General features: G+C 48.8%; 1 protein-coding gene across 6 annotated transcripts in view; it reads left to right on the top strand.

The window, feature by feature from the left end:
• Window positions 1-27,920, top strand: part of AFAP1 (actin filament associated protein 1) — a 126,138-nt gene that overhangs the window by 25,644 nt on the left and 72,574 nt on the right. For 4 of the 6 annotated variants that reach the window (XM_074320794.2, XM_074320807.2, XM_074320799.2 and 1 more), the window contains one exon: window positions 26,412-26,540. In XM_074320794.2, coding sequence (XP_074176895.1) covers window positions 26,414-26,540 — 127 coding nt within the window. In that variant the 5' untranslated portion in view covers window positions 26,412-26,413. Of the gene's footprint in view, window positions 1-3,675; window positions 3,726-26,411; window positions 26,541-27,920 lie in introns of those variants that run through there. The other 2 variants (XM_074320792.2, XM_074320803.2) reach the window with 1 other exon arrangement.

Genomic DNA, 27,920 nt, shown 5'->3' with positions numbered 1-27,920 from the left:
GTCACTAAACCAGGCTAGTTAGGCCCTTATCTGGGCAATAGATTCCTTCCCTGGAAAAGGAGGGTTGGGCTGTCTCATGTTGACGGCCCCTTTGTTCTGACTTTGAGCCTCATCATTGCATGGCGTGGGAATTGTTTACCTACATTCACAGCTTAGTGAGCCAGGGACAAGTACTGGTGGTTGCCTGGGGCCCAGCTGTGAGGAGGGTTATTATTTTTCTCGGTGTTAGTCAAAGCATCGTTAAGGTCAGCGTCTGTGGAGTCAGTTGCAGAGAGGCCGAGCGTAAGGGCTACAGGTGGTATTGCTTACATTGGGCAGAATTTGCTAACTCTCCTCTCTGAATACCTTTCTCAGGGAGTCCACCTTTGCATGATTTCCTTGGTTTAAGCACGAGGAATTTAATACCATCATATGACATTTGAATTCTCTCTGACCCGTGCTGTGGGAATGTGTGGACAGCAGCATTTGAGTCCGGTGGCGGCAGTCTCTTCGTTGCTTAGCTGTGCTGTAAGTTTGGAGGACTTCAGGCCCCCTGAGAAGATAAAATGTGGTCTCGCGTGGGAGTGTGGCTCTCTCTCAGGACGCAATGACCATGAGGGAGTGACGACACTGGGGTTGACCAGCTAGCCCAGCTGGGCTGTAGATGGCTTTGTTTTTGGGGAGAAGGCGGGAGGAAAACGCTCTGGTCTCAACTCGGTTTTACATGGTTGTTATTAATGGCAACGATGATTTCTTATATTTGTATTGTGCTTCGTACTTCTCAGAGAATGTTTAAATCTCTTATCTCGTTTTATCCTCCAGCAGTTCTGTGAAAAGGGCAGGTCAGTTTTCATCTCTTCTGGTTTTTGGTGATTTTACCGTGGCTCACAGAAGTTATGAGCCATGACCAAGGTCATGGGCTGAGTTGGCAGCGCTGGGGCTAGACTGTTGGGCTTCTGGTGGCCTTGTGTTTTCCCTGCTGTCACACCAGTGCCCTGGACTCTCGTAATGACACATTACTGTTAGTGTTCTCTACATCCCTTACCCATCTGGGGACTTCTTGGGAGGTTTCTGTTCATTTTGGAGCCCTTAGACTTCTGTCCTCTGTCTCCTACCTCCTGGATGCCCTCCTGGAGGCTTCCAGTGGCCCTGTGTGTGGGGGCCGCTCCACCTGCCCGTGTATGTGTGGAGGGAGCCCCTGCAGGCACCGTGCCTCGTCTGCGTCCGCTCTGGGCGTGGACTGTCCACGTGCTGTAAGCGTTGCACCGTTTTCACAGAAACCGGCTGTGCTATGTGTGCTCCGCGGTTCTTTTTAACTCAAGCTAGGTAGGGCCCACCCTGAAACGGGTCCTAGCAGTTAGCGGACTGTTTTAACACTGATTGTGCAATCTTCCCTCCCCCCGCACAAGCGCTTCCAGGGGACAGCTGTGCCACAGTCCTTCCTGTCGTTACCACAGTGCCGAGCATGGTGTCTGCACCACAGTAAACGCAAAATCCATGCTTGTTGCCTAAATGAAAGTCAGGTCAGCAGAGAGGTATTAAATCTGGAAACTGACAGGTGAGGTAAAGGAATTTTCACTTAAGACAGTTGCAAAAGAAATCTTTTTAGACAAGTTGACCTGTTTCTCAGTTGGGGGTTAATTGCAGCTCAGAAAAGCAGCTGTGTGCCCAGAGGGCTTTGGGGTTTTGCTTTGTGACAGACGAATTAAATTTGTTGTTGTAGGACCGTGCTGTTTTTTGTGGCTTTATGTGGCTTTCTCCCAAATGGAATAGAGTTTTCTGTAAAAGTCACACTTCCCTTTTGAGAAGTGTATCGGTCATTTTATAGGATGATCTCCTCATTGTTTAACTCACAAGATGACCCGCCAAGGCCCAAACCCACTGCTTTGGCCCAGCAGGCGAGTCTGGTTTCTGTCTTCGCAGCCCAAGGGGAGAGACGCCCTCTGGAAGCTGAGCCAGGACATGTCTGGTTGTCCACGGCCACTTCAGGTCCTGAGCTGTCTGTCATTGCTTTCAGCTTTTAGGAGCCGAGGGGGTGGGAGGGAGGGAGAGGAATGTGTTATGTAGATACCAGAGCACCCCCAGAGCACCCCGCTGGAGGCTGTTTTCTCCCTGATGACTGCCTCTCTGACCCTGCCTGAGTCACACAGGGTCACTGCGTGACCTTCCTTTTCTTTTAAGCTTTCCTCGAAGGGTTTTCGCAAGAGTCAGTGAGATGGTATGTGTAAAAGCGCTTTTGTACTTTTAAATCTGGGAAAATTTCAAGGCTGTATGTATTTCTGAAACATATGTATTTATCTTTGAGACATTTAGCATAGTCATTTACTAGACATTTGGCAGTATTTTAATACTTCCAGAGTGTAGGATTCAAAGCCTTAATTACTTGTGAATACCACCGAAAAAATTTACTAGATTTGCTCAGCAAGAGATAAGACCATTTGGTTCATGCAGAATTTTGCATATCTCACTGTGCATAAGTTAGAGTCTCATTTACATCTGCCCATGGTGACACAGGTTAGGTAGCACGTCCCTAGGTAGACAGGGAGGTCCCTGGTGGAATAAACAAAGACAATCATATCCTAAAACTCCAGGTTTTGAAATCACTCCTTTGCTCCAGGACAAAATGTAACAAGGCCTTGAGGTTAATCATAAAATTCCTTTTGGCCTGACAAACAGATCTAGTAGATAAGAGTGGGTTACTTTGCTAATTCCTTTAGGATGGGCAAGCAGAACAAACCTGCAGACAAATTTCATTAGAAGGCGCCAGTTCCCTTCGCCAGACAGTCAGGGGAAAGTAAAAAAGTAAGAGCTTTTGCCTCAGTCACTGGGCACCTCAGTTACTGGGCACCCCCATTCGGGACCCCCTCCCGCTCGGGAGCTCTGATTCTTTGCTTTCAATAAACTACCCTCTTTTTAAAACTCTTTACCTCTGCTGGGTCCGTGTTTCCATTCTTCGGTCTCACAAGACAGGATCCCGGCCCACACCCAGAAACTGCCGGCAGATCCAATATCATCTACGTCATTTGGGGACTCACAGGAAAAATAGTCCTACATCAATGGCACCTTGAATTCATATACTTATTTTACAAAAATTAGCTCCACAGTTAACATATTTTCTATGGCCAGACATGGTTCTGAGAATGTTACAGATATTAACTCATTCAATTCTCATTACAAACCCGTGAGATTATAACCCTACTGTTATGACCCTTGTCTGACAGATAAGGAAACTGAGGCACAGAGAAGTTAAGAAACGTGGCCAAGGTCGCAGAGCTCTTGAGTGGTTCTGGATGGCAATCCGAGCATCTGTCCCAATCATTCTCTTAGCCACTGCCGCAGGGCTGTCTTCGGGTCACCCCCACACCTCGTTTACTGTTTCCTTCTAGTGAACAGTAGCCCTTTGAGCTTGGTGGCACTGGATTGCCGGTACCTGACATAACGCCTAGCACAGAGCAGGCATTTGCTGAACGAGTATGTGAGGCGTCTCTAACTGTGATATCTTATTACTAAACAATTCTGCCACATCTGTTGTCTCATTTGACCCTTACGACTGGGAGGTAAGTAGTATTTTCCTCCTTTTTTATACAGAAGGACATTTAATCAAATGAATGATGTGTGGTAGGTTCATGGATTGAACTCTGGGTTCCGTGTCCCAAGTCCATACTGTATTTTGTCTTTTTTTTTTTCAACTTTCAGATTCTTCTAAAATTCTATACTGTGGTGTGGGCCATCAGAAGGCAGCACAGGTAAGAAGCTTTTATGATCTTCAAATTCAGTGGAATAAAAAAATTGTTAGACACCTAGAATTACCGAGCGACTGTGGGTCCTCAGAATAGAAATCTTGGTATTAAAATGTTCCTACTTCTAACCATCTCGGAGGTAAATCTGACCATATGTTGGAATAGCTGTTTCATTGGGGGGTAGAATTAGAACCTTAATGACATCGATTGAGTTTTCTTTTTTTTTAAAGATTTTATTGGGGAAGGGGAACAGGACTTTATTGGGGAACAGTGTGTACTTCCAGGCCTTTTTTCCAAGTCAAGTTGTTGTCCTTTCAATCTTAGTTGTGGAGGGTGCCATTCAGCTCCAGGTCCAGTCGCCGTTGCTAGTTGCAGGGGGCGCAGCCCACCATCCCTTGCGGGACTCGAGGAATTGAACTGGCAACCTTGTGGTTGAGAGCCCACTGGCCCCTGTGGGAATCGAACCGGCAGCCTTCGGAGTTAGGAGCATGGAGCTCTAACCGCGTGAGCCACCGGGCTGGCCCCCTCGATTGAGTTTTGTCTCTGTTCTTCCGCCCCCTCCGGCCCTTTCACACACACCCCCCCCCCAGAACCCCTACTCTGTCCTCTCCCTGTCAGCTCATGCCCCTTCTCTGGTGTCTATCTGATTATGTTAGCTCAGAATATCAGAGAAGTGTATATTTTCCCTGTGTGTCATCTGCAAATTGATACCATGTAGGCAGAACAAGCTAAACAGAACTTTCAAAAGAGTGTAACATTTTCCCTGATTATAAAGGAAATACATGTGCAATGCAGAACATTTGGAAATAGAAGAGGCTAAAGAAGAAAATAAGTCATATTAGCAGATACCACCTCTGTTAACCTTCCAGTGTTGTGCAGAAAAGCCTGGACACCGCAGGCCTGACTTCCGTGACCTCAGAGGCCTGCACGAGGCTGGCCCTGGGCTGGTGTCTGCAAGCTTGGCTGGCGGAGGGTTCGCACCACCCTAACGGATAAGCTGTCTCATGGGCCTGAGATGTCTGTGCAAACAACATGGCTTATTCCTAAATACCTGCTTTCCTCCTGGGGGGCTGGAGTTCGGTACGTGCTGGGCAGAGGGTGACCATGTGGCCAGCCCCCCATAAAACCCTGGGCACTGAGTCTCCAGTGAGCTTCCGTGGTGGACAGCATTTCACACGTGCGCTCACACTTCTTGCTGAGGAATGAAGCACGTCCTGGGTGACTCCACTGGGAGAGGGGCCGGAAGCTGGCGCCTGGTTCCCACTGCACTTTGTCGCATGTGCGTTTCCCTGTGCGGATTCTGCTGTGTATCTTCTCGCTGTGCTGTCGTAGCTCAGGATCGCTGTGTGCCGCGTCCTGTGAGTCTCTCCAGGGCGTCATCGACCCTGGGGGTGGTCTCGGGGACCCCCGACAAGGGCCTAGTCCTCCTGTTTTTCTCAGCATAAATAAATATGTATATGTCTTTCATAAAATGGGTATCATATCATGTCTTTTTGAGATCTCATTCCATAAACATCAATGAGCATTCTGTCACATCAAATCTTCTTTCACAACATGATTTTTAACGATCTCAGATTATATCTTAAATGCTATGAGTGCTGGATGTGTGTTTTACAATTATATTGCTAATGCAGGTAATGAAAAGCCTTGCTGGTGGGGGCAGTGTGGGTGCCTCTCCGATCACTCTCTTAGGGTCCCTTGTCCTTAGAGTGAGGTCATGAAAGGGTGTGTTATGTATGTGATCTTGACAGGCACGTTCAGTTGTCCAGAAAGGTGGTTTCCCTTTGTGCAGTGAGAGGGAAGCGTGAGAGCAGCGTCTCCCTGAGTCCTCACCTGCGCTGCGCGTGGTCACTCGCAGCAGTTATGTGTCAAGTTGATAAAGACGAGGCGCTGTCATTCTCATGTGCACTTTGGAGTATTAGTGAGGTTGATGGCGTATCGTGTGTCATTGGCTTTGTTTTTCTGACTTGTCTACATTGTTTGGACCGAGGGTAATGGGAGTTTCCACCTTCTGCTCAGACCCTTTGTGACGGTGGCTCTGGGCTGTGACAGTGATTGCAGAGGGACAGGCTCTGGGTCATCGTTGTGCTGTGTCCGCTCTAGGCCGGCACAGGCCGTCCGTCAGGGCAGGTGCTCACGGACGGGGCTTTGGCGACGATGGAAACCGTGCCTCCTTGTGCCCATTGGTTAGGCGCGTGCTTAGGAAAACGCCACCAGTGTGCGCACTGGGGTTAGTGGTTGCCGTGGGGAGGTCCTCGAGACCCTGGGAAAGATGGTGGGAGCCGCGGCCCGTCTGTGGGGCAGAGTGGGCGTGGGGAGGGGGCCCTGTCTGTATTTATGGCCGTAACAGTGTAAGTGTCTCCACCAGGATGCGTCCCTGTATTTCCCATGGAATGTAAACGGCCTCCTAGTGTGAAAACCGAGAACTGATCTACGTAACTGCGGAAACAGCTCAGTGGGGACACAAAGGGACGACGGAGGTGGTGCCGGGCAGAGGTGACCTGCGCGCGTCCTGTGTGATGCTCAGGACACGGACAGCCTGCCAGTGTCCCCTGTCAGGCTAACGTGGCCCTGCCTTTTACCCCCGCCCGGGGGACAGGCCACCATGGGAAGGGCCTCACCCCTCTGCGGCCCAGGCCGACCTAAGGGAGCTGGCCACATCCCTGCACAGGGACCCATTTGTGTCGACCACAGGTCACCCCGTTATTTCCGTTGCTGGCAGGGAACAAGGCTGCAGGTGTGCAGCCGCACGGGAGGGGCCGGAGAGGCGCTGCTGGGCCAGGAGGCGCGTTGTGGAGCTGTTGGTGTGACAGCGACTCTTTTTACTTTGACTGTGTATTTGAGGTGGTATGGGAGGCGTGTCATGGATTATGGGGGCGTAGCAGCTAGAGCCCCCTCAAGTCTTTCATAGAGAATATTCATGTGTGCGCGTGTGCGCAGTTCTGTGTAAACGTCTAGAAGAATCTTGCAGGGATAGACGTATAACATACCGTTAACACTGGTTGTCTCAGACGAGGGGATTGGGACTGGAGATTATAGTAAAGGGAGAATCTCACTGTTTTGTATAATTCTGAGTTTTTATTGCTGTTTTGTTTTGTGAGTTAATTTTCAGTTGTAATAACATTTGTAATTAAAGTAAGATTTACTTTTGAAAATTTGAAAAAAAACACTAAATAACCCATGACCATGAACAAATGACTGATCTTCCATGCTCAGCTCAGTCTCCTTATCTGTAAACTGGGGGGTATGATATGGCACTGGCTTTAGAGGGCTGTACTGAGAGCTAAGGGAGATAAAACTCTGAGCCTGGCACCTCGTAAGTGCATAATAAATGTTATTATTTCAACATTTTAGAGGAAAAAGAATTCTGGTTAATGTGGTATAAATATCACTGGGCTTGTATTGGAAAGAACTTGAATTTGACCCCATATAACGAGTGTGATGGGAAAAGAGTAAGTTGGGGCCTAAAGAGACAGGCTGGGCCTGGGGCTCCCCTCAGCCCTGTGGCCCGGGCAGCCACGTCCCCCTTCCCCTCTGCTGTTCCAGGGGCAGCAGCACGTTTACATTGCAGGACTCTTGGGAGGGTTGCAGGACGTGTGACATGAAAATCGCTTGACCGTGACAGAGGAAAGCATTGGGGAAGCAGCTTTTGTCCTGCGGCCCAAGCCTGGCCTGTCTTGTGCAGAGAGCGGGTCCTTGTCTGCTCCTGAGGCTGCTGGGAACCCGTCGGTGCCGAGTCCGTCTGACGGCCCCCGTCTGCTCTGTTGACGTGGCCTGTTGTTACTTGCTGTCATCGCAGCAGCAGCAGTTGCTGGGACAGCTTGCCTTGATTTGCATATTTGGGTGTTTGTGCTATTTATAAACAATTCGAAAAAGCATGGAAGCCTGTTTATGGCAAGCTGGCAAATTCAGCAAAACACGGCCAATCTGTTAGTGCAGTTTGCACGTGTGCAGGCACGAAGCAGCCAAATCCACACGTTTGCCCGTATTCAGAAGTTTCTCTTAGAAAAAGGCATTCAACTGTCGTCCATATGGTTTATGGGCTTTTCTCAAAAGGCATGGGTTCGACTATCAGACATCTGAAATCTGAAACCGTCTTAAAACATGGCCCTAGTTTTCGTATCTCCCTCTCCCTCCTTGTTTTTCCATTATGAGGGGAGGAGGAGGGAGGGGAGGGGAGTGTCAGTTCACAGAGGCTCTTGATACAGTTGATCTGTCGTGTTCTCTCTTCCTTTCTGTGTCCTAGTGCAGGGAGTGGAGGGTTGTGAGCACGTGAGGTTACACAGGTTGCCACTGGATGGCTTATCGTCCCAAATACCCACCCTGGAAAAAGGCGCAGTAAGTGAGTGGAGACACAGGCAGCTCACTCAGGAAATTAGCTAAGGGTCACGGCTTCCCACCTCGGTGTATGACCCTGCCGTGTGCACTGACGGGAAGAGCTGCCATCAGAGCTGCCATTGCCTAGAACCAGGCTTTTACATCCCTTGTGCAGACAGGAAGTTAACCCGGAGGCACAAGAAAGTGATGGCCCAAGGTCACCTAGACAGAGAGGGGAGCAGGGTCTGCGTCCATTCTCCCGAGCCTCTGACCTGCTCCCCACACTGCCCTCATTCCTGCTTAGCTGTCTTCCTTGACCCCGAGTGTTTGAGTGTAAACACGAGGGAGAAAATGTGCCCCGAACCCCGGTGTCAGGTGCAGGGAAAGACCCAGCAGCTTCAAGTAACGTTCACAAGTCTTGTCTCAGGGAAAGTGGTGGTTTTTCACGCTACCTTTACATTTCATAGTGCCTTTCATTTTCTCATAAGTTTTAAGAAACAAATAAGACAATAGAAGGAGCTGGGGGAACAGCAACTTTAGGGAAAAAAAATTAAACCCGAGAATTACTATTTCTCTCTTATTCTCAGTCTGGACTGTCTGGACTTTTGACTCCTGTCTGAGGTACAGCTCGGAGCTGAGGGGTAGTACCCATGATTTTAGAATAGCAGTTGCAGCACCGTGCTCCCCTCTAAGCGCTGTGCTCCCCTCTAAGCGCCGTGCTCCCCTCTAAGCCCGTGCTCCCCTCTAAGCCCGTGCTCCCCTCTAAGCGCCGTGCTCCCCTCTAAGCGCCGTGCTCCCCTCTAAGCGCCGTGCTCCCCTCTAAGCGCCGTGCTCCCCTCCAAGCCCGTGCTCCCCTCTAAGCCTGTGCTCCCCTCCAAGCGCCGTGCTGTTCATGTTCCACTTGAATGCCAGAAGAAGCAGATGGCGAGGTGGAGCGAGCATTTCCATGTGTGTCATTGATAGCTTTTTCCTTCTGTGCTTCCTGGGATTTGAGACTGGCTAGTCCCACAGAGAAGTGATTATCTGTCCCCTCCCCAGCTGCGCTCTTTGTCACCTTGGGTCCAGAGGGTTGCTCCTGCTGCAGTCAGCAGAGACAGACGGCTGATTGTGTGAGCGCGTGCGCGTCGCTTCGCACCACCTGGGCTCTGAAGCGGAGCTGCCGCACAGGTCGTCTTCTCCGTTGCGTTTCTGTCTGGGTGGCGATTGTTTTTTTAGTTAAATAATCACAATCATCTTTAGTAGGTAATTGTGCATATTACTGATGTAAGTCCTGGGATTTTGTTCACACAAGGATGCGAGGCTTGGAACATGAATTGGATTTTCTAAATGAGTATCTAGGAATGACATTGAACACCAGAGAGGTGACAGTGCTTTTCCAGTGTTATTCCCAGATAATCATTAAAGAGGTCTCCTTTTACTTTGTCCGAGTTGGGACTTTATAATACACCAGTATTTTATAATACACGACTAGAACTCGCCCAACCCCGCTCATACTGCGGTAAGATCCAAGCAAAGGTACTTGCAGGGGGGTGCGTCCTGCTTCTCCCTGCTCAGCACAGGTCCTTACCTGGCTGTGCACCTGGTCTGTCACCAAAGGGACTGGCGAGCGCACTTGTTCTTGAGGCCGGATAGGCCTGCAGAGGGAGGGTGGTGCTACCCCGTTCACAGAGACCAGTGTCGCCAGCCTTCAGAGGAGAGACGAAAACGGTGGTTGTCATCATCAGGATGGTCTGGGCATTGACTCGGGGGAAGCCGTGGAAAAGTGTGTGTTACCCCAAATTTGGTGTCAGAAGGAAGTCAGGGCCTGGCTGTGGAATGATCAGGCAGTAGGAAAGGTAAGGCCTAGCGGGGACGCCAGCTCTGCCGAGTGAGTGTGACCTCGTCTCCTCTAGGCGCACGCGGACGGGGGCCACGTCTCCCATGTTGCTTAGGAGTTTGCCTGGTCATCGTGCCTGGAGGCTCATGATTACGTTCTTCTTCATCATGGGCTTCAGGCTGCGCTCAGCGCAGACGTTCCCTCTCGTTGCACAGAACACGCTTTCTGTACCACGTGTGAGGACCAAACCTGGGCCCGCCGCCTAGGAGGGTGGCGTTGGCAAGGAGCAGATGACCTCGTCCAAAGTCGGTTTTCTGATGAGTACAGACAAGGATGAGAAGCAAATTGGCCCCAGACCTGATGTGTTTCACGGTAGCGTTTGAACCAAGCGGTTTCTTGACCTGTTGCTCTCAACTGCAGGCCATCTTCTGATTCCTGTTAGGTTGGTGCAAAAGTAATTGTGGTTTAAAAGGTTAAAAATAATTGCAAAACCGCAATTACTTTTGCACCAACCTAACACATAAAGCTGTTCATCAGTCATTCGTTTCGGTGAAGTGTAACAGTGCTGCAGAGGGGAACTGAGGCCATGTTTATGCATCTCTGAGGTTCTTAGTCGTTCAGTTTTTGAACTTGTGTTTACAGTTTCTTGTTGGTTGCAAGATATCTTTTCAGAAGCACATTCGATGTGGAATATTTACATTTATTTGTTTTTAAAGGCTAGTTGGGTTAGAACCTACTTAGAGTAAGTGGGGGTGGGGGGGTGGGGGACAGTGACAGTCCCCAACAGCTGCCTGCTTCACAGGCAGAGCTGAAGCCATTGGTTCCTGAAAAGGGACCTGCTTTGTGACCTGATTCTGTTCTCTACCCCCCCCCCCCCGCACCCTCTATTCCATTTGTGTTGGTTTCCTAATACCCGTGAATTTCTGGCTTCCTCTGGGTCTCCTTTAGTTTTGCACAGTTTCAGGCTGGGAGAAAGAATGGCCATTGTCGCACCGAGGTCCCCGTGCACTTGCTCAGTAAACTTGGACGGAGGCAGTCACCCAGCAGGGGGACTGCATTTGTTCTTCAACAGGCAGGGAGGGAGGTTCCTGAATTTGTGGCCATGTTCTTTCACAGCTCCTTGTAGCGTTCCAGAGTTTTGGAGAGTTCAGTGATAATTGTAATTGTCAGAATGTCATTCTCGCAGGTTCTCGTAAGTCAGGATTTATTCCGTGTTAATTTGATAGCAATAGCTTTATTCCTGTCTGAATATGTGAGTGAGGTGGTCTCTTGGCCCGGCTGGTGGAGGTGTTCGCTGGGCTCAGACTTACAGGCAGAGTGAATTTGAATCAGTTTAAACCACGAAGAACCAAAACAGCCAGGTGCTTTTGGCCATATTGTTTATAAATCACTGTTAGACCCCTCAGTCAGACCTGATGAATTATTATTATTATTTTTTAAAGATTTTATTGGGGAAGGGGAACAGGACTTTATTGGGGAACAGTGTGTACTTCCAGGCCTTTTCCAAGTCAAGTTGTTGTCTTTTCAGTCTTAGTTGTGGAGGGCGCAGCTCAGCTCCAGGTCCAGTTGCCCTTGTTAGTTGCAGGGGACACAGCCCACCATCCCTTGCGGGATCGAGGAATCGAACCAGCAGACTTGTGGTTGAGAGCCCACGCTCAAACCAACTGAGCCATCCGGGAGCTCAGCGGCAGCTCATTGACTTCATTGTAGATGCAGAGGGTGCAGCTCGCTGGCCCATGTGGGAATCGAACCGGCAGCCCCGTTGCCCAGAGCTCGCGCTCTAACCAACTGAGCCACCCTTTCGCCTAGACCTGATGAATTCTTGAGTGTGTGTGCCTGCGCACACACACATGTACACACACACACACTTTTTAAAGACCCCAGCCCCTTGGGCAGCCACTGTCAATAAGACCCTCTTTTACCATCACTTGTTCTAACGTCCCTGTCAAAGTACCAATCACATTATTTTGAAATTCTCTGCTTATGTATCTTCTTTTCTGATAACAGAACTCTTTAGGGAGAGACTGAGGGTTATGCATCTAATTTTTTGTTTGTTTTCTGTTCCATTGTCAAGCACACTGAAACAAAGGAAGGCAAAGGATCTTTAGTGTTTCGTGAAAAAATTGAGGGCTTAAGGGAGGGGTCCCCAAATTGGCCATGGGGAAGACAGGACGGGCTCACATAGGGGAGGGGGCTTTGGGGTTTTGTTTTTCCAGCTCTTTCATTTGAAATAATTCAGACTTACAGGAAAGTTGCCGAAATAGTACAAAGAATTCCTGTATGTCCTTCACCCAGATTCCCTAGACATTTTACGAGATTTGCACTTTCTCTCTCTCTCCCATGTATGTGTGTGTGTGTGTGTGTGTGTGTGTAAACTTTTTTCCTGAAATGTTTGAGAGTAAAGTACAGGTTGCAGGGGTGGGTGAGGAGGTGGAAGAGAAGAGGTGAGGGGGGAAGCCTCGATAGTAATCTGGTGAGAGCATGGAGGCTTGGCCTGGTTGCAAATGGCGAGGGAGGTGAGACGTGGTGCGGGCTGGTACATATTTTGAAAGGAGACCCTGTAAGGTTTGCTCGTGGGTTGGGTAACAGGAGCGAGAAAAAGCAGTGTGAAGGGTGGCTTCAAGGATTTTGGCCTGAGTGACTTCTTTGGAAGAGGTGAATTGCCATGATTGAGTGGGGAACACTGGGACCCGGGGGTTTGGGCTGGTTTGGGACTAAATCTGAGGTCTAAGCTCAGAGGCTGAAAAGTGTTGGGGAGAAGAGCAGAGAGCAAGACCCCCAAGAACGGGAGCAGCGCATGAGGAAAGAGTGAGCTGATTTGATCACAAGCAAAGACAGTGCTCCGCAGGCAACGGAGCCACCGAGCTGTGGGGTATTGGCAGCCGTTTGTATGAGTGAAACCCGAAGTCCTCACGCATTTCCCTGCCGTTAGGAAACAGCAGATAGTCAAGCTGCATCAGCAGTGACACAGCTTGCCCCGACGTCCTGTTACTCATAATTCATCACTCTCCTCTGGCGTTTTGTTTTTATAATTCTTATCACCACCTCCTGTCTTTGTCTCCAGAGCGTGTCTGGCACATGTGATCCATCGTCACCTTCAGCATTCCTCAGTCAGGTTAGATTAAGTTCACTTTCCCCACAGAAGGCAGTTGGGAATGAGTTTGGAGTTGAGGGCAGAGATCTGAACTGAAGATATTAATGGAAATTTAGGGGTTATCACTGTACAGGTATGGTTCAAACCGGGGGCTGGAGGAAATCACCTACGCAATGAGTGTGATTAGAAGAGAGAAAAAAGTCCGTGGTCCAACCTGGGGCACTTTAACATTTAGAGATTGGGAAGACGACAGGAAGACAGAGACCAGGTGACAAAAGGAAAGTTACTGGCCTCCTGGAAACCAAGCGTAGAAATGGTTTTCAGAAGAGTGGGTGATAGAGAAATGGTGGCACCTGCTGCCAGGTTGATGCTAGGAGGTGAGGCTGGACGGCTGGGCTTGCAGCAGGTGAGTCTCCGAGAGCTGTGTCAGAGGCGTGTGGGGACACGTGTGGGGACACGTGTGGGGACACGTGTGGGGATGATGGGCGCCTGGCAGCAGGAAGAAGAACGGTGGGGCTTTCTACACTGCTCTAGGTCGGAGTAGGTGGTTTCATGAAGTGGGTTTATTTCTCGTGGTTCGTCACGGTGGTGTGAAGGGTGGTGACCTCGGGGTCTCTCCTGGGGAGCAGATGAACAGCCTTTAGCTGGAAACCTAAATGTGTGTGAAGAAAAACCTCCTTTAATTGCGGGTTCTACAGTATTTGGGGCATTACAAGGAAAATTTTCTCTGTAGTAATGGGGCCCTTTGGGTTTCAGAAGGACACACACTTTTATATTTAAATGGTAAAGTGAGAGGATATTTCCTGTGTTATTGGCTACTGTTGAGAGGTCACTGTTACCTAGAGGACTTGGGTCTGTCACATATGAGTGTGTACCCTTGAGTAAGCTATTTAACCTTCCCGACAGTTCATTCATCTGTGAAATAGTATCTACCTTGCAGATTATATTGTTATTTCAGAAAAATTTACTAACTTGTTTGGAAGAACATTTCTCATTAGGTTTATTGATGCCCATGAAATATATAAGGGAGACTAGACCTGGTTTCTCTGGGGGAGTAATCGCTGTGGCTTATCGAGCGTTCATGTAAGATGCTCTGTATTAGGCAAGTCACATGTTATCTTATTTAGTCCTTATAACGTCAGTTGACGCTTGAACAATGCGCGGGTTAAGGGTGCAGACCCCCAGCACAATCGAAAATCCACGTGTTACTTTTGACTCCTTAAAACTTCACTACTGAGAGCCTACTGCGGACCGGGAGCCCTACCTATAACCTAAACAGTCAGTTCACGCATATTTTGTATGTTATATGTATTTATACTGTATTCTTAACAATAAAGTAAGCTAGAGGGAAGGAAATGTTATTAAGACAATCAGAAGGGAGAAAAAATACATTTACAGTACTTATTGGAAAAAAATCTGTGTGAGTTGGACCAGTGTAGTTCAAACACATGTTGTTCAAGGGTCAACTGTACTCTTTTAAGGTAGAGAGTACCCTTTAAATTGTGTCTTTTACAGATGATGGAGGTGGTGGTGATGATGGTGATGATGGTAGTGATGATGGAGGTGGGGTAATAGCCAAAATTTATTGAGGACTTCTTTTGTGCTAAGTTCTTCACATAAGGACATTAAAAACAACAACAAGAACAACCTGTCAACGGGCCTCTGCTCTCTGTCCAGACAGGGCCAATGGTGTCCCAGTGCACGGAAGGCCACATTGAGAAAGTGGTGGAGCAGAATTTCAGCCCAGTGCTTCCACACCAGCGCCTGTGCTCGTTCGCTGTATCAAACAAGTCAATCATCTCATTTTACTGGAACCGGAATCTCATTAATTCTGTGAGCACAGCAGCTCCCAACCTTGCAAAGCTATTGTGTGACCAGCCGGCTTCTTTAATTGGCTTCCATTAACGGACAGACATATGTCACCCAGCCCTCGTGCCCACCACCCTCCCCCGTCCACACGTCATGGGGCGGCCCCACCTGCCAGGGGAGCAGGGGCAGGAAGGCAGACGGCCTCTCAGCCTCGGGGCCCCGGAGGGGAGCCCTCAACCCCCTCCCCCTGGAGTCCGAGCCTCGTCCTGTGCCTGCTGTCAGTGGGGACTCGGGTGGAAGGAGAGCCAGGACCTGGGCTCTTCATGAAGACAGGTGGGAGGGACCAAATTAAGTCAGAAGCCCGGCGCTGGCGTCCCCATCGGGGGCTGTGTCACTTTGAGGGTCGCTGAAGAAAAGGAGGGCAGGTGCGATTCACGTGGGAGTGCAGCAGTGCTGGGGGGCGGGGGGTTCACGCAGCTCGGATTCATTCTGTCTCCCCGGGATGCAGGCTCAGCATGAGTAGCAGGAAGGTGAGATGCTCACGCAGTAGGTTAGCCCTCTCATCTGTAGCTGGGCTCCCTGTTTTTCAGCTTCTACCAGACTTGCTTTCAAGTAGAGCTCTTACCTGGCTTCTGAGTTGAGAGTCCTAACTGCTTCCTCAGTGTTGGGGTCCTTTCCTGTGCCTGGGGTTTCAGGGTCTCCTTTTGGGGTTGATTTTCCCGAATCTGTGGAGCAGAGGTGAGCAGGCTTTCCCCTGAAGGGCCACGTAGGGAATATTTTAGGTTTCGGGTCTCTTGCATCTCCTTGATCTGCTCTTGTGGCGTGAAAGCAGTCCTAGACAAGAAGTGCACGGTGGGCGTGGCTGTGTCCCAGAGAAATTATATTTACAAACCAGGCTTTGGGCCAGAGGTGGTAGTTTGCCCCCCGACTTAGATGGATGAGGATTTGGAGAAGCTCATGCTCAGAGTGAACCCCGTTACCCAGTCGTCTTGGATCTGGGTGAACCTGACGTTAGGAGAGCGTCAGCCTGCTGCCAGCGGCGTCTTTGGCCCCCTCATTACTTACTCAGTCTCGTCTCCTGACGGCTTTGCTGTGCTTTGGATTCAGCTTCTGTTGAAGGCCCCGGTCGGTGCTCGCTGAGATGTGGGTGGGAGGGGGAGTGAGGGCAGCGGCCTGGTCATGACTTCCTTAAGGAGCATGTCTGCGTTTGAAAATACCTTTCCTGGGTGTAGCAAACTCAGGGCGGTTTAGGGCCCAGCTTCTCAAAGTGGGACCCCTAGACCAGCAGCTCAGTGCCACCTGGGAGCCTGTCAGAAATGCAGACCCAGCCCCACCCAGACCTGCTGAGCCAGAATCTGCATTTTAACGGGAGCCCAGGTGACCTGTGGTCCCAGGAAAGTCTCAGGGGCCTTCCTTGAGGGCATTCCCGGCTGGAGGACAGAAAGGAAGGACAGAAAGGACGCATTTTTAAAAATCCTTTTGTCTTCAGCTTTTTGATATTGAACGTATAATAATCACCTTTAGAGCTGTGAAGGCAGCTGTCTTTCCAGACATAAGAGTTGTAATTGAATGTTATTTTCCTGCCCAAAGGGGATGGTGGACCCACTAATGGGGGTGGCATGGTGTGAACAGTTCTAGACCCACGCAGAATACCAGATGGCAGTCACACCCCCACCCAGCGTAACTGGGCAGACCCCCCATCTCTCTGTGCCTTAGTTCTCCTGTGTGATACGACAGACGATGTTGAAAGCTCTTACTGGTGCAAGTACTGCCTTCCCTTCTTCAGCCCGTGCGCTGCCCCTCTCCTCTTGCCCTGCTGCCCGGGGACATTTTCGTTCTCCTTTCTCCTGTGTGACCCCCTCCTCCCACCCCTCTTTTGACTGATGGTCTGCATTTCAGCCCAGCTGGCTGGGCTCAGGGGAGCATCCAAAATGCAGCGTAGTTGTAGAGCTTCAGAGCTGTTGAGAAGAAAAGCTGGAAGGCGGAGGAGACGCCGTTTCAGAGTTGGTCGTTACGAAACCGTTTTGGGGACTTACAGATGGTTGAGGTTTGCTCAGTGGGAAAGGCTAACCAGTTAGTTACCGTTCCAGCCTCCTGGAAGCTTCTGCCTCCACTTCCTCCAGCAGATCCATAGTTATAGTTGCAGATGACTTGAGTAGGTTAGGCCTTTTAATTCCAATAAAATCATGGCTGGACATGCACATAATCGAGTTGGAAGTGTGAAATGATGGCATTTAATAGAAAATACCTTCTGTGTCAGTTACTGGAAACGTGGTGTTTTACAGCTTGGCAGTGTGTCCTAGAGCCTGGACCTCGCTCTGCCTCACCCCTCCCCTCCCCGCCCCCCACATCTCCCCAGGGAGTGCAGAGGGCTGCGGGTAGCCTTTCCACTCCCGTCTGCCACACAAACCCCCTGTCCTCATACTCCCTTGGGACATGTGCATAGCCTGAGGTGTCTGGGCAGCTGGCGGCCACAGCGACAGCTAGCAGGGGAATCCTTCATCCGTGTTAGAGGCCTGAGTGGTTTTGTAAGTGGCGCTGCTCCATTTAGAGACGGCGCCAGGGCCCCTTTCGTGCCCTAGTCCTCACATCAGCACCTGGGCAGCCAGACGTGGTGTTAGTCCTTTCTGTCCATTAACTGGACTTGTGTCCCCATTCCTCTCTCCGCTTCCGTGTCTACATTATAGCAGAGCATTAGGTAAGATCCTGCTGATGTCCCCATGAGGATTCAGTCGGTAGGGTGACAGACATACTTCCGCTCCAGCCTGCTGCATTTGTGTCAGTCCCCTGCCGGGGTGGAGGCCTGCAGGCCAGGGCTGGGACCCAGGGGAACAGTTCCTTCCCTGCGCACCCTGACCAGTCTTCAGGGGACCCCGGGGCTGCACAGGGCCTCTCTCTGTGCTCGCTGCCAAGGGACCCGACGCTGTTCGTGCAGCCGGAAATCTTCCCTTGCCCTAGTGCACTGGAGGGGCTTTGTGCTTCAGCAGGTCCTTTCACCTTTGAAAGAAGACAACTGGGGTGGGTGCAATTCACTGCTGCCCTCCCCCCACGTGGGTGTGAACCTCGGACGCCCCCTGCCTCACTCATCACATGAGAATAAACCTGTGTGTTTTAAGGAGACCACGTTGCTAAGGTCCGTCTTCCTTTCCCTCCCCTTGGTTTGTTTCTATTCCTTTCAGTGGAAGAAAAACCCTTTCGTGGATAAAGATGCAGTGCAGCCCTTGGAAGGAAGAGACCGCAGCTCATTAGAGCGTTCTGATTCTCTGTGCCTGTGTTAGGTAGGAGCTCTGCTTTCGTCCTTCTGAAAACAGAATCAGCCCTGACATACTAAGCCAGTTTGACACTCATATTCCCTGTTTATTGCTGTTTTGTGACAACGGCTTTTCTTAAAACTCCATTTACCTAGATTTTCTTAAAATTCCCTGTATCTAGCATTATCGGGTACAACATACAGAGTGTCCCCCGCTTGATTTTACTTTACCTTGGCTAGGTAGGGTTTCCTTCTCTGACTTAATTCTCTTCTCGAATGTGCCATCTTCAGCCCAGATTCCCAGCCCAGGAAGACAAAGAACGCGTCCGTCACCACTCAGACCCAGGCAGCCACTGCCATTGCGGATTAGTTTGCTGGTTCTGGGATTTTGTGCAGTGGCATCAGACAGTATGCCTTTGTTGTGTGTCTCGCTTTTTCACTTTTTTTTTTTTTTAGAGATTCGTCTGAATTATGCATGAAACTGCCCAACTGTTCTCTTAAGTGGTCCCACGTAGACGCCCACCCGGAAGTAGGAGGGTGCTGCTGGCTCTACAGTTTGGCCAAGGCTTGGAATTACCAGCCTGTTAAATTCTCCTGGACATATAGGGGTTTCTCATTGTGACTTTAATTTTTTTAAAAGCTTTATTGGGGAATATTGGGGAACAGTGTGTTTCTCCAGGGCCTATCAGCTCCAAGTCATTGTCCTTCAATCTAGTGGTGGAGGGCGCAGCTCAGCTCCAAGTCCAGTTGCCGTTTTCAATCTTTAGTTGCAGGGGGCGCAGCCCACCATCCCATGTGGGAATCGAGCTGGCAGCCTTGTTGTTGAGAGCTCGCGCTCTAACCAACTGAGCCATCCAGCTGCACATCTAGAAGCTCAGCGGCAGCTTGTTGTCTTCAGTCTAGTTGTGGAGGGTGCAGCTCACTGGCCCATGTGGGAATCGAACCTGCAGCCCTGTTGCTCAGAGCTCACGCTCTAACCAGCTGAACCATCTGTGACTTTAATTTGCACTGACCTGATTACTAATGTTAGTTAGCATCGTCTTACATAAGCATATTGTCATCTGTGTCTTTTTCTGTTACAATGTTTGTAGCTGCTTTGCCTGGTTTTTGTTAGGTTGTTTGTCTGTATATGTTCTCAGTATTCAATGTATTGGTGTAAGTGCTTTGTCAAACACGGGTTGCAAATATTTTCTTTTCGTTTTCGTAATGACTTCTTTCCAAAAGTCCAATTTAGTAATTTTTTCTTTTATTTTAGTACCTTATGGTGTTCTAAGAAATCTTGGCCAACTCCAAAGTCATAAATAATTTCTATGTTTTCTTCTAGATTATTGTAGCGTTACTTTTTATATTTCGGTCTCTAAATCATTTGCGTTACTTTTTGCATATGGTGTGATGCGGGGTGAAGTTTGATTTTTTTGCCCCCGTCTCCACAGCCACTTGTTTACTCCATTTACTCCAAAGACTGTTCCTTGCCCATTGAGTTGCTTTGGCATCTTAGTCCAAAATCAATTGGCCATTTATGTGTGGCTTTATTTCTGGACTTTCTTCTGTTTCACTGATCTATCCTAAGGCCAGTATTGCTCTGGATTGATTATTTGAGCTTTGTGTTGTAATAAGCCTTGGAACTGCTTAATTTGAGGCCTCCAATATTGCTCGTTTTTCTCCCCAGTGTTTAACTATTCTAGCTCGTTTCATTTTTATACATTTTAGAATCAGCCTCTCAATTTGTTTTTGCATAAAAAGCTGCTGGGATCTTGATTGGAATTGTGTTGAGTGTATAGATTAATTGGGGGGGGGAAGAATCAGTATCTTAGCAGTATGGACTCTTCTAATCTTATGACTGTGGTACCTCTCCTTTTATTGAGGCCTTCATTAAGTTTTTTCAGCTACATTTCATAGGTGTCAGCTTCTAGGCCTTCACATATTTTATTAAACTTATCCTTAAGTATTTCATGCATTTTAATGCCGTTATAAGTGGAACTAGTTTGTTTTCTTTCACTTTTCAATTGTTATTTTCTAGTGAGGAGCTTACTGTTTTATAGAGACATTGACAGGTAAGTGGGCAGGTGAGGGATGGAAGAACAGACAAGAGCATTCAGTCCCCAAGGAGCTGGTTCAGGTGGGTTTGCAGAGCGTGTGGCATTAGGGTGTCCCTAGAGAAGCCGGGCTTGGAGAAGATGAGTGCTCGGGCAGGCAGGCTGCAGAAAGCGTGCGTGCAGGTCCGAGGCAGGGACAAGGGACGTTGTGAAAAGAAGGAGCAGAAGCTGGACTGGGCCACGCAGAAACGTGAGGGGTGGAGTGTGGAAAGCGATGGGTTTATAAAGACATTGGCTCAGAGTGACAAGGGCTTTCCTGCTGGGCAAGTGAAACTTCATTCGGTGGGTGTGTTTATGAGCCAGCTAAATGGAGCCTTTCTTCTGCATTTGTTATTTTTAAAAATTGTGGTTAAATATGTATGACGTAAAATTTATCATTTTAATCAGTTTTTAGTGTCCAGTCAGTGGCATCAGTTACATTCACGTTGTTATGTAACCATCTCCACCGTCCGTCTGCAGAACGCGTTTCATTTCCCCAAACTGAAACTCTGTCCCCTTTCAACACTAACTCCCCGTTACGCCCGGCAGCCATCATTCTACTTTCCTATGAATTTGCCTCCTCTAGGAAACCTCTTACAAGGGGAATCACAGTATTTGTGATCGTTTCACTGAGCGTGATGTCCTCCAGGTCTGTCCCTGTAGTAGCAGGTGTCAGGACGTCCTTCCTTCTTAAGGCTGAAGGAAAATATTCTGTTGTATGGATGGACTACACTGATCACCCATCCAGCCATCAGTGCACGCCGGGCTGGCACCCCTCCTTTGGCTGCTGTGACGACACAGCTGTTCTTCGTGCAGAGAACCTCAGAGATGAAGTAGGGATTTGGAGCTAGGAAACTTGACATAAAATTGTTGCCTAGGTGCTTTTTCATAGCATCCATCTTCATTTCTAGCTGTTTTTATTTCCTTGCTACTATTTGTTTGTCTCTCTAACTTGAATGTAAGAGGTCATGTTGGTTTTGCTTATTATTGTATACCACACACTTAGGTACCCACACATTTGTGCAGTGAGGGTTTTTTAGTAAATATTGAAAATATCTTACAATAAATAGAGGACACATTTGCATTTTCCTTTCCATCTTCCTGTTGCCAGCACTATCCACAGCCTCTTGACTGGGCGGCCTCTCCCTGCTCCACGCTCTCACTTTACCAGCTTGTCCTTCATAACGCTGCCGGAGTGAGCTTTAAAAAGGTGGCTGTGCATCAATGCCACCTTTTCTGAAAACCTTCTTGACTCCCTCTTTCATAAGATGATGGTTCTGTGAGTCTGAATGAGTATCTGCTGCTGTAAACTGTGAAGCCCTGGGTGCCTGTAGGTTTTGAATACAATGTCTTGAATATGGTCGGCTTTCAAACAACTTACCTACTGAGGGACATTGAAGAGATGTACATGGAGTGAAAATACTGTGCTCGCAATCTTGTATTTTAGACGTGTGTTAGCAGCCAGCGTGGTTGTTAGCAGTAGTCTTGTCCTGCCCGCCGAGGAATCGGGCTTCAGAAATCAGGAAGTCTGGTTCCTGTGTGCCCGGTTACGTACGTCATCACACTCAGTAGAAACGTGCAGGTCTAGGTTTCATCTTTTGTTTTCTCCAAAACACTACATAGAAGGATATTTTCTGGTAGGGCTTTTGCCTATCCATCCACCTATTAATCTGACTTTTAAGAATCAGAGTAACTGCCCGAAAAAATGTGTTCTGTGGATTTTTACACCACCTCCTTTGGGGATTCCTTGCGGGCTTTATATAATCCAGAAGGGAGAATTCTCAGGACTCAGAATAGGCTTGTACACACATAGCCTTTTATTTTTTTCCCTTTACTTTTTTTTATTATTATTTGTATTTTTCAATGACAGTTGACATTCAACATTATATGAGTGTCAGGTGTACAGCGTCGTGGTTAGGCATTTACGTAATGTACGCGTGGTCCTTGATGAGCACACACCTGGCACTGTGCAGTTACCATCACATTAGTGGCCGTGTCCCCTGTGCTGTACTCACAGCCCTGTGATGAGTTTTAACCACCAAGGAGAAAGCTGAAGAGATGCGCGTGCACATACCCTTTCAGAAACGCAGACTTGCCTTTGGGGTTTCAGAGTCAGTGAGGAAACTGAGCCGTGATCGTCCTAGGTCCTGTTCAGACACCCGAGAGTGACAAGTAGGGACCTTACTTGATCTTGTCAGATTCAGAGGAAAGCAGCACTGGTGGCCTGTCTCCGGAGTCAGAGGCTGGTGCTCACAGCCTCTCCCCGGCTCTCCACGGCGGTCTTCTTGGCACGTCAGTGTTTGCAGTTCTAGCCCAGGCCCTGGGCATCAGAGCAGTGCAGTGGCCTGTGCTGAGTCATCACTCATTCAGCTAATGGACAGCAGGACGCTTAAGGAATTGTAGATGTTGTCCAGCGGAGGGAAACATTCCAGCCAGACAGTATCTAAAGTTGTGCCGCTTTTTCTGAGATTTCTCAGACCAACCTTTAGGCAGCCCATTTGGATTCTGTGCAGAGGCCGGTGGGGGCATTTGGAGGCGGCTGCAAGAGGCGTCTTAACAATAACCCTATAAGGGAAAATATGCGGGTGCCTCGCTCCAGTCGGCTCCTTGCTGCAGTGCCACACGGGTCCCTACGCGCACGTCTGAGGCTCACACACAGCGCCTGGCGGGCTTAGCAGGGAGGGGCCCCAGCCAGGTGGTGATCGCCTGCTGGACAGAGGGAACTTGTCGCATCAGTCTTTTGTCGCCTTTGATGCGTACGTTCTAAGGATGTCACGGGAGACAGTTACTATGACAGGATGGTCCATGGTATTTTTCTCTGCAACTTTCGCTTCAAAACAAATCTCAGGAATGTTGCCTGTTGTGAAGATCTAGAAACAAACAAGTGAGTTAATTCACCAAACACATAGTGAGTGTCTGTTGTGTTCTAGCTTCCCGTCAGGCATTGTGCTAGGTACTCAGGGTGCAGAGAGCAGTCGCAGGGAGGCCCCACCTTTAGACGCCTACTGACTGAAGGAGGAGACAAGTTAGCCCATCATTACCCCAGAATGCGAGAACAGTGATGAGGGTCGGGGCCAGGGGTGGTGATGGTGAGGAGGGGAGCCGTGGAGCATAGCTGGTAGGAGCCGGTAGAGGAGGTGCTGTGTGTGTGTGTGTGTGTGTGTGTGTGTGTGTGTGTGTGTGACGACAAGACGTCCCGCCTAAGAGAAGGCTTAGGAGAGTGTATTAGAGCCAAACTGACACTTGCCAGGAAGCAGAATCTCAACGGAAATAGCAGTTTCACAACATATTTTATACATTAGAATCAAAGGAGGGTTACATGAAATCCATTGGTGGAGATTAAGGGGGTGGGAGAAAGCAAAGCAGGGAAATCTCTGGAATTGGACAGAAAGGAAATTGGAGAGACAGGTACTTCTTTTACCCAGGTGGGTGCAGGATAGTTAATAGTTCACTGTTCACAGCGCAGGGAGATGGTAACGGGGGACAAGAACAACAAGGAGGGATTCTGTAGTTTCCTGCTCTGGTGTGGGGGGCTGTGCCCTGAGGGGTCAGGAAAAGGGATGACTCTGACATGCCAAGGACCTGTTATCTTAGATGCACAAAGACAGCAGACAGGCTCACTTAAGGTAAAGACTGACCTTTGTCAAGGAAGCTACAGGCCTAGGCCGAGACTACCTGCCATCGCCCCCTCTTAGTTAGGAATTTTTATGTTCAGTCCATGCCATGGGGTTCATTTCTGCCCCTGAGTTGGTGGGGCCTGCCACGGAGGCCTCCCCTGAGCTCGTCAGGTCTGGTCGCCCACACGGGTGCATGTTAGGGCGCACCTGCAGCAGCGAGCGCAGGGTCCGGCCGCAGCACCCTAATGCAGGTGGGATGCTGCGCCGTTCAGAAGCGTTACAGTGTGACACCCAAGGCGGGGAGTGGAGAGATGAGGCTGGAGGAAGAAGCGGGGGCTAGTTCACAATCTGATTCGAGGTGGGGACAGTCATCGTGAAGAAGAATGCAGGGGACAAGGGCGTTTTCTGAAAAGCAGCTTGGTCTTGGGCCAGCCGTGTTTCACCAACTGTTTAATTGGAGCCTCAAATGTAGCAGCGTGGTCCTGAGAGAGGGCCATGAGGTGGGGTTTTATGAAGCCAGTTCCCCAGTGACCCAGCCTCGGAGAGTCAGCATGAAGAGCGGGTGTACGGCAGGCGGCGGCGGCCGGAGTGAGGCTCCCCGAGGTGATGGGCTGCGCTGTGTGTGTGTGCGCGAGGCAGAACGGAGGGTATGACGTCCACCACCAGCCCTCACTCTCCAGGAGCGCCTGCTTTTATTTTTATGTCGTCTCCTTGAGCCGCCTTTTCTTTTTACATCTCCTTTTGAGTCACAGTTAGAAAATCTTTTCCCACACCAAGGTTGTAAAAGAATTCACCTACTATTTCTTGAAGGACTTGAATTGTTTCATTTATTATATTTTGATTCTTCAGTATCTTTAGTGCTTTTTCTAGTGTATGTTTTCAGTTTTGTCTTTTCTTCCCCTAGTTGATACCAGTTGTCCTCACTCCAATTATTAAGTCTGCCTTTTCCCCATTGATTTGAGACACTGTCTTTCTCAGATGCTGTACACCCATGGGCACTGCATGTCTATAAAAAGGGTGGCCTCACTTAGGGTCTTAAATCCTGGAGGGTGTTGGAGACTTGTAGAATAGTAGATTGGGAAAGAATCCCGGAAACCAGCGGTTCTCGAACTCCTTTGCTTAGAACTCTTTGGTCTCAAAATAATATATTAAAGACCCCAAAGAGCTTTTATTTATGTGGGGATATATGTAGATATTTATCATACTAGGATTTAAAACTGACAGATTTTTAAGATATTAATTCATTTAAGAAATTATATATTTATGAAATGGAACTGTACTTACCAAACAAGATAATTTGTGGGAGGGTGGCAGGGTTTTCTATTTCTGCAAGTACCTGCAGTGTCTGGCTTCATAGAAGCAGAGCTGGACTCTCCTTCCTCAGTCAGGCTGCAATGAGACGTCGTTTTGTGGGAAGTATGTGAGAAAATCTGGCCCGCACAGATATGTGGTTGGAAAAGAGAAGCTTGTTTCAGCGCCTTTTCAGAAAATTGAGAATATTCTTCTTTGATACTACACCAAAACTCAACAACTAGTAGTTTCTTCAAGTTCAATTGCAGTGTGAACTCTGAAGCTGTGTCAGAAAGAACCCTCCATTCTGGTACATGAGAGTATTTGAGCTTCGTGGCAGGTAGATCTTTCCTTACCCACGTGTGACTGTGTGACATCCTGGTTCACCGAGCGGTGCCCGTCTCCCAAATGGTGACAACATCAGAGAATAATGCTTCCTTGCAGACACCCAGTACACCTCAGTCTGCAGAAGTGCTTCACATGCACGGCCCATTTCATCACACAGGGCACTAACAGGGGGTGTCCTCAGTGGTGGAGATTTAATAAAAGCAATGAGTTTTACTTCTTTGTCAAAGTCATCAAAGATACTCTTCAGTGACAGTAGCATTTTTTTCTTTTTCACTGCAAGTGGATGGTGACGAATATGATATGCAGTTTTGTGGCACTGCTTTGCCTAAGATGCCAGCAATCTGACCACCATTGTGTATCGCACCAGTGGTGCAGGAGAGGGTGCAAAGTGTCTTAATATTATGAAAACAGCTTGGCCTTGCGAACTCTCTGAAAGGGTTTTGGAGTCCGTCAGAGGTTCACAGCATGATTTAAAACTTGCTGACATGAGCCACAGTCCCGTCTTGCGGATATCAGAGGGAAAGTCTGTCACATGACAGGAATCCGGGCCCTGCACGTGTGTTCTAAGTCCTCAGTCCTCGTAGCCACCCAGCCTCTCTTGCTGTAACTGTATAAACGTGCTCACAGTCTTCCTGGGGATGGAGCCAGTCCTACAAAGCGGAGAGTTGGGCATTGAGTTTCCGAAACCATGTCCTAGTGGTCATTTGAAAACTATTTGGCATTTTAAGCCACCATCTCCTTCTTGACACTGAAATTTAATATCATGCAACTGACCAAATGCTGATGCCAGGCTTCCGGGTCATGACTCCATCTGCTGGCAGCCTGGCCTTGGAGCTTCTCCCAGCTGCGTATTGTTGCCTCAAAGCAAAAGCGAAAGCCTAGCACATTGTCTAGAAGATGAGGCACGGATCTGTTAGTTGACCTGGTTGCAGCCAACTTCTTTTTCACGTTGGAATACTGCATCCAACCATCAAACTGAAAACGGAATGCTTTGAGTAAAATTTAGCCTTCATCTTGTGACATTTCCAAATCAATGAGTGTAACAGTGCCCTCCCTCTTCTTTTCTTTGTTTTCAGCAATGGAAGAGTTAATAGTTGAACTTCGTCTCTTTCTTGAACTTCTGGACCATGAATATCTAACATCAACTGTCAGAGAGAAAAAGGCAGTAATTACAGACATCCTGCTGAGGATACAATCCTCTAAAGGTGCGTCTCATTCACATTTCTGCTCGCTCTTCTTCTTCCTGTCTCTTTTGCCTCTGAACCATCTTTAATTCCACCATCTTTCTAAAACATAATCATTTCTTCATTAACTTATGACTTTACCGAAGGTTTTACTATGTGCCAGGTACTTGTGTTAGTCTCTACCTATAGAAAGACAAAGCTTTAAAGGCGCTAATGAAATAGTGGGTTTGTTGGGGGCTCCCAAGAACACCCCAATATTTGGAGATTCATTAGAAAGACTCAGCATATAGTTATACTTTATTGTACCCAGGATTTATGACCAAGCTAGTGAGGATACACAGCCAGATTGGAGGGGAGAGACACAGACATATCTGGAAGACTCTGTATGCAGCCTTCTCATGCAGTCTCTCTCCCTTCAGTGTCACACAGAGCACACTCTTTCGCAGCAACAAAAGTACAGCAACCTGTGTGTGATGTTTCTGTTCTGGGAAGCTCACTCCAGACTCAGTGCCCAAGGATTTTATTGGGGGCTGACCATGTAGGCGCCCTCTGCCTGGCACACTACCAAAATTCCAGACTCCCAGGAAAGCAGGTTTCTTAGGGTTCCCCAGAGAAACAGAACCAGTAGGAGAGACAGAGACAGAGACAGAGCTAGAGATAGACGGAGCTAGAGATAAAAGAGGAGGAGATTTACTGTAGGAATTGGCTCGTTGCTTATGGAAGCACAGAGGTCCCACGGTCTCTGTCTGCAGGAAGAGAACCACGAAAGCCGGCGGTGTGATCCAATCTCAGGCTGAGAATTGGGGGCTAATGGCATAAGTCCCCACCTGTCCACAAGCTGGAGAACCAGGAGTGCCAATGTCTGAGGACAGAAGATGGACGTCTCAGCTCAAACAGAGAACTGTTTCGTCCTTCCTCAACTTTTTTGTTCTGTTTGGGCCCTCAACGGATTCGATGATGCCCACCCACGTTGGGGAGGGCCACCCCCTTTACTCAGCTCACCAATTCAAATGCTGATCTCTTCCAGAAACACCCTCACAGAGTCCCCTAGAAATAATGTTCTACCAGCTGTCTGGGGCTCCCTCGGCCCAGTCAAGTTGACACACAAAATTAACCATCAGAGCAGATGTTTGTCATAAACCACATTGTTTGGCAGCCTGGGTACAGGGAACCAACTTGATCGATTAGGGACGATGGACGCACAGAGGGTAGGGCAGGAAAGCAGGGAGTGCTAGTCCTGGTAAGTACTGTTGTAGGGGGCATTAGAGGGTAGGGTAGCCCCTAAGAGGGGAATCCAGACCAGTGCAGTGAGAGAGAGAGGTGGCGGGGCTGGGGCTGTTCTTGGGGCCTGTGATGGTAGAGTCTGGACGGCTCTGAAGGAGAAGGTGGATGAGCTGTAGG

The sequence above is a fragment of the Rhinolophus sinicus genome, chromosome 1 (assembly GCF_057876585.1).
Source record: "Rhinolophus sinicus isolate RSI-liver-muscle chromosome 1, RSI-T2T, whole genome shotgun sequence".
NCBI classification, from domain to species: Eukaryota; Metazoa; Chordata; class Mammalia; order Chiroptera; family Rhinolophidae; genus Rhinolophus; species Rhinolophus sinicus.
The sequence above is the reverse complement of the archived record's forward strand: the minus strand, read 5'-3'. Positions and strand labels throughout refer to the sequence as shown.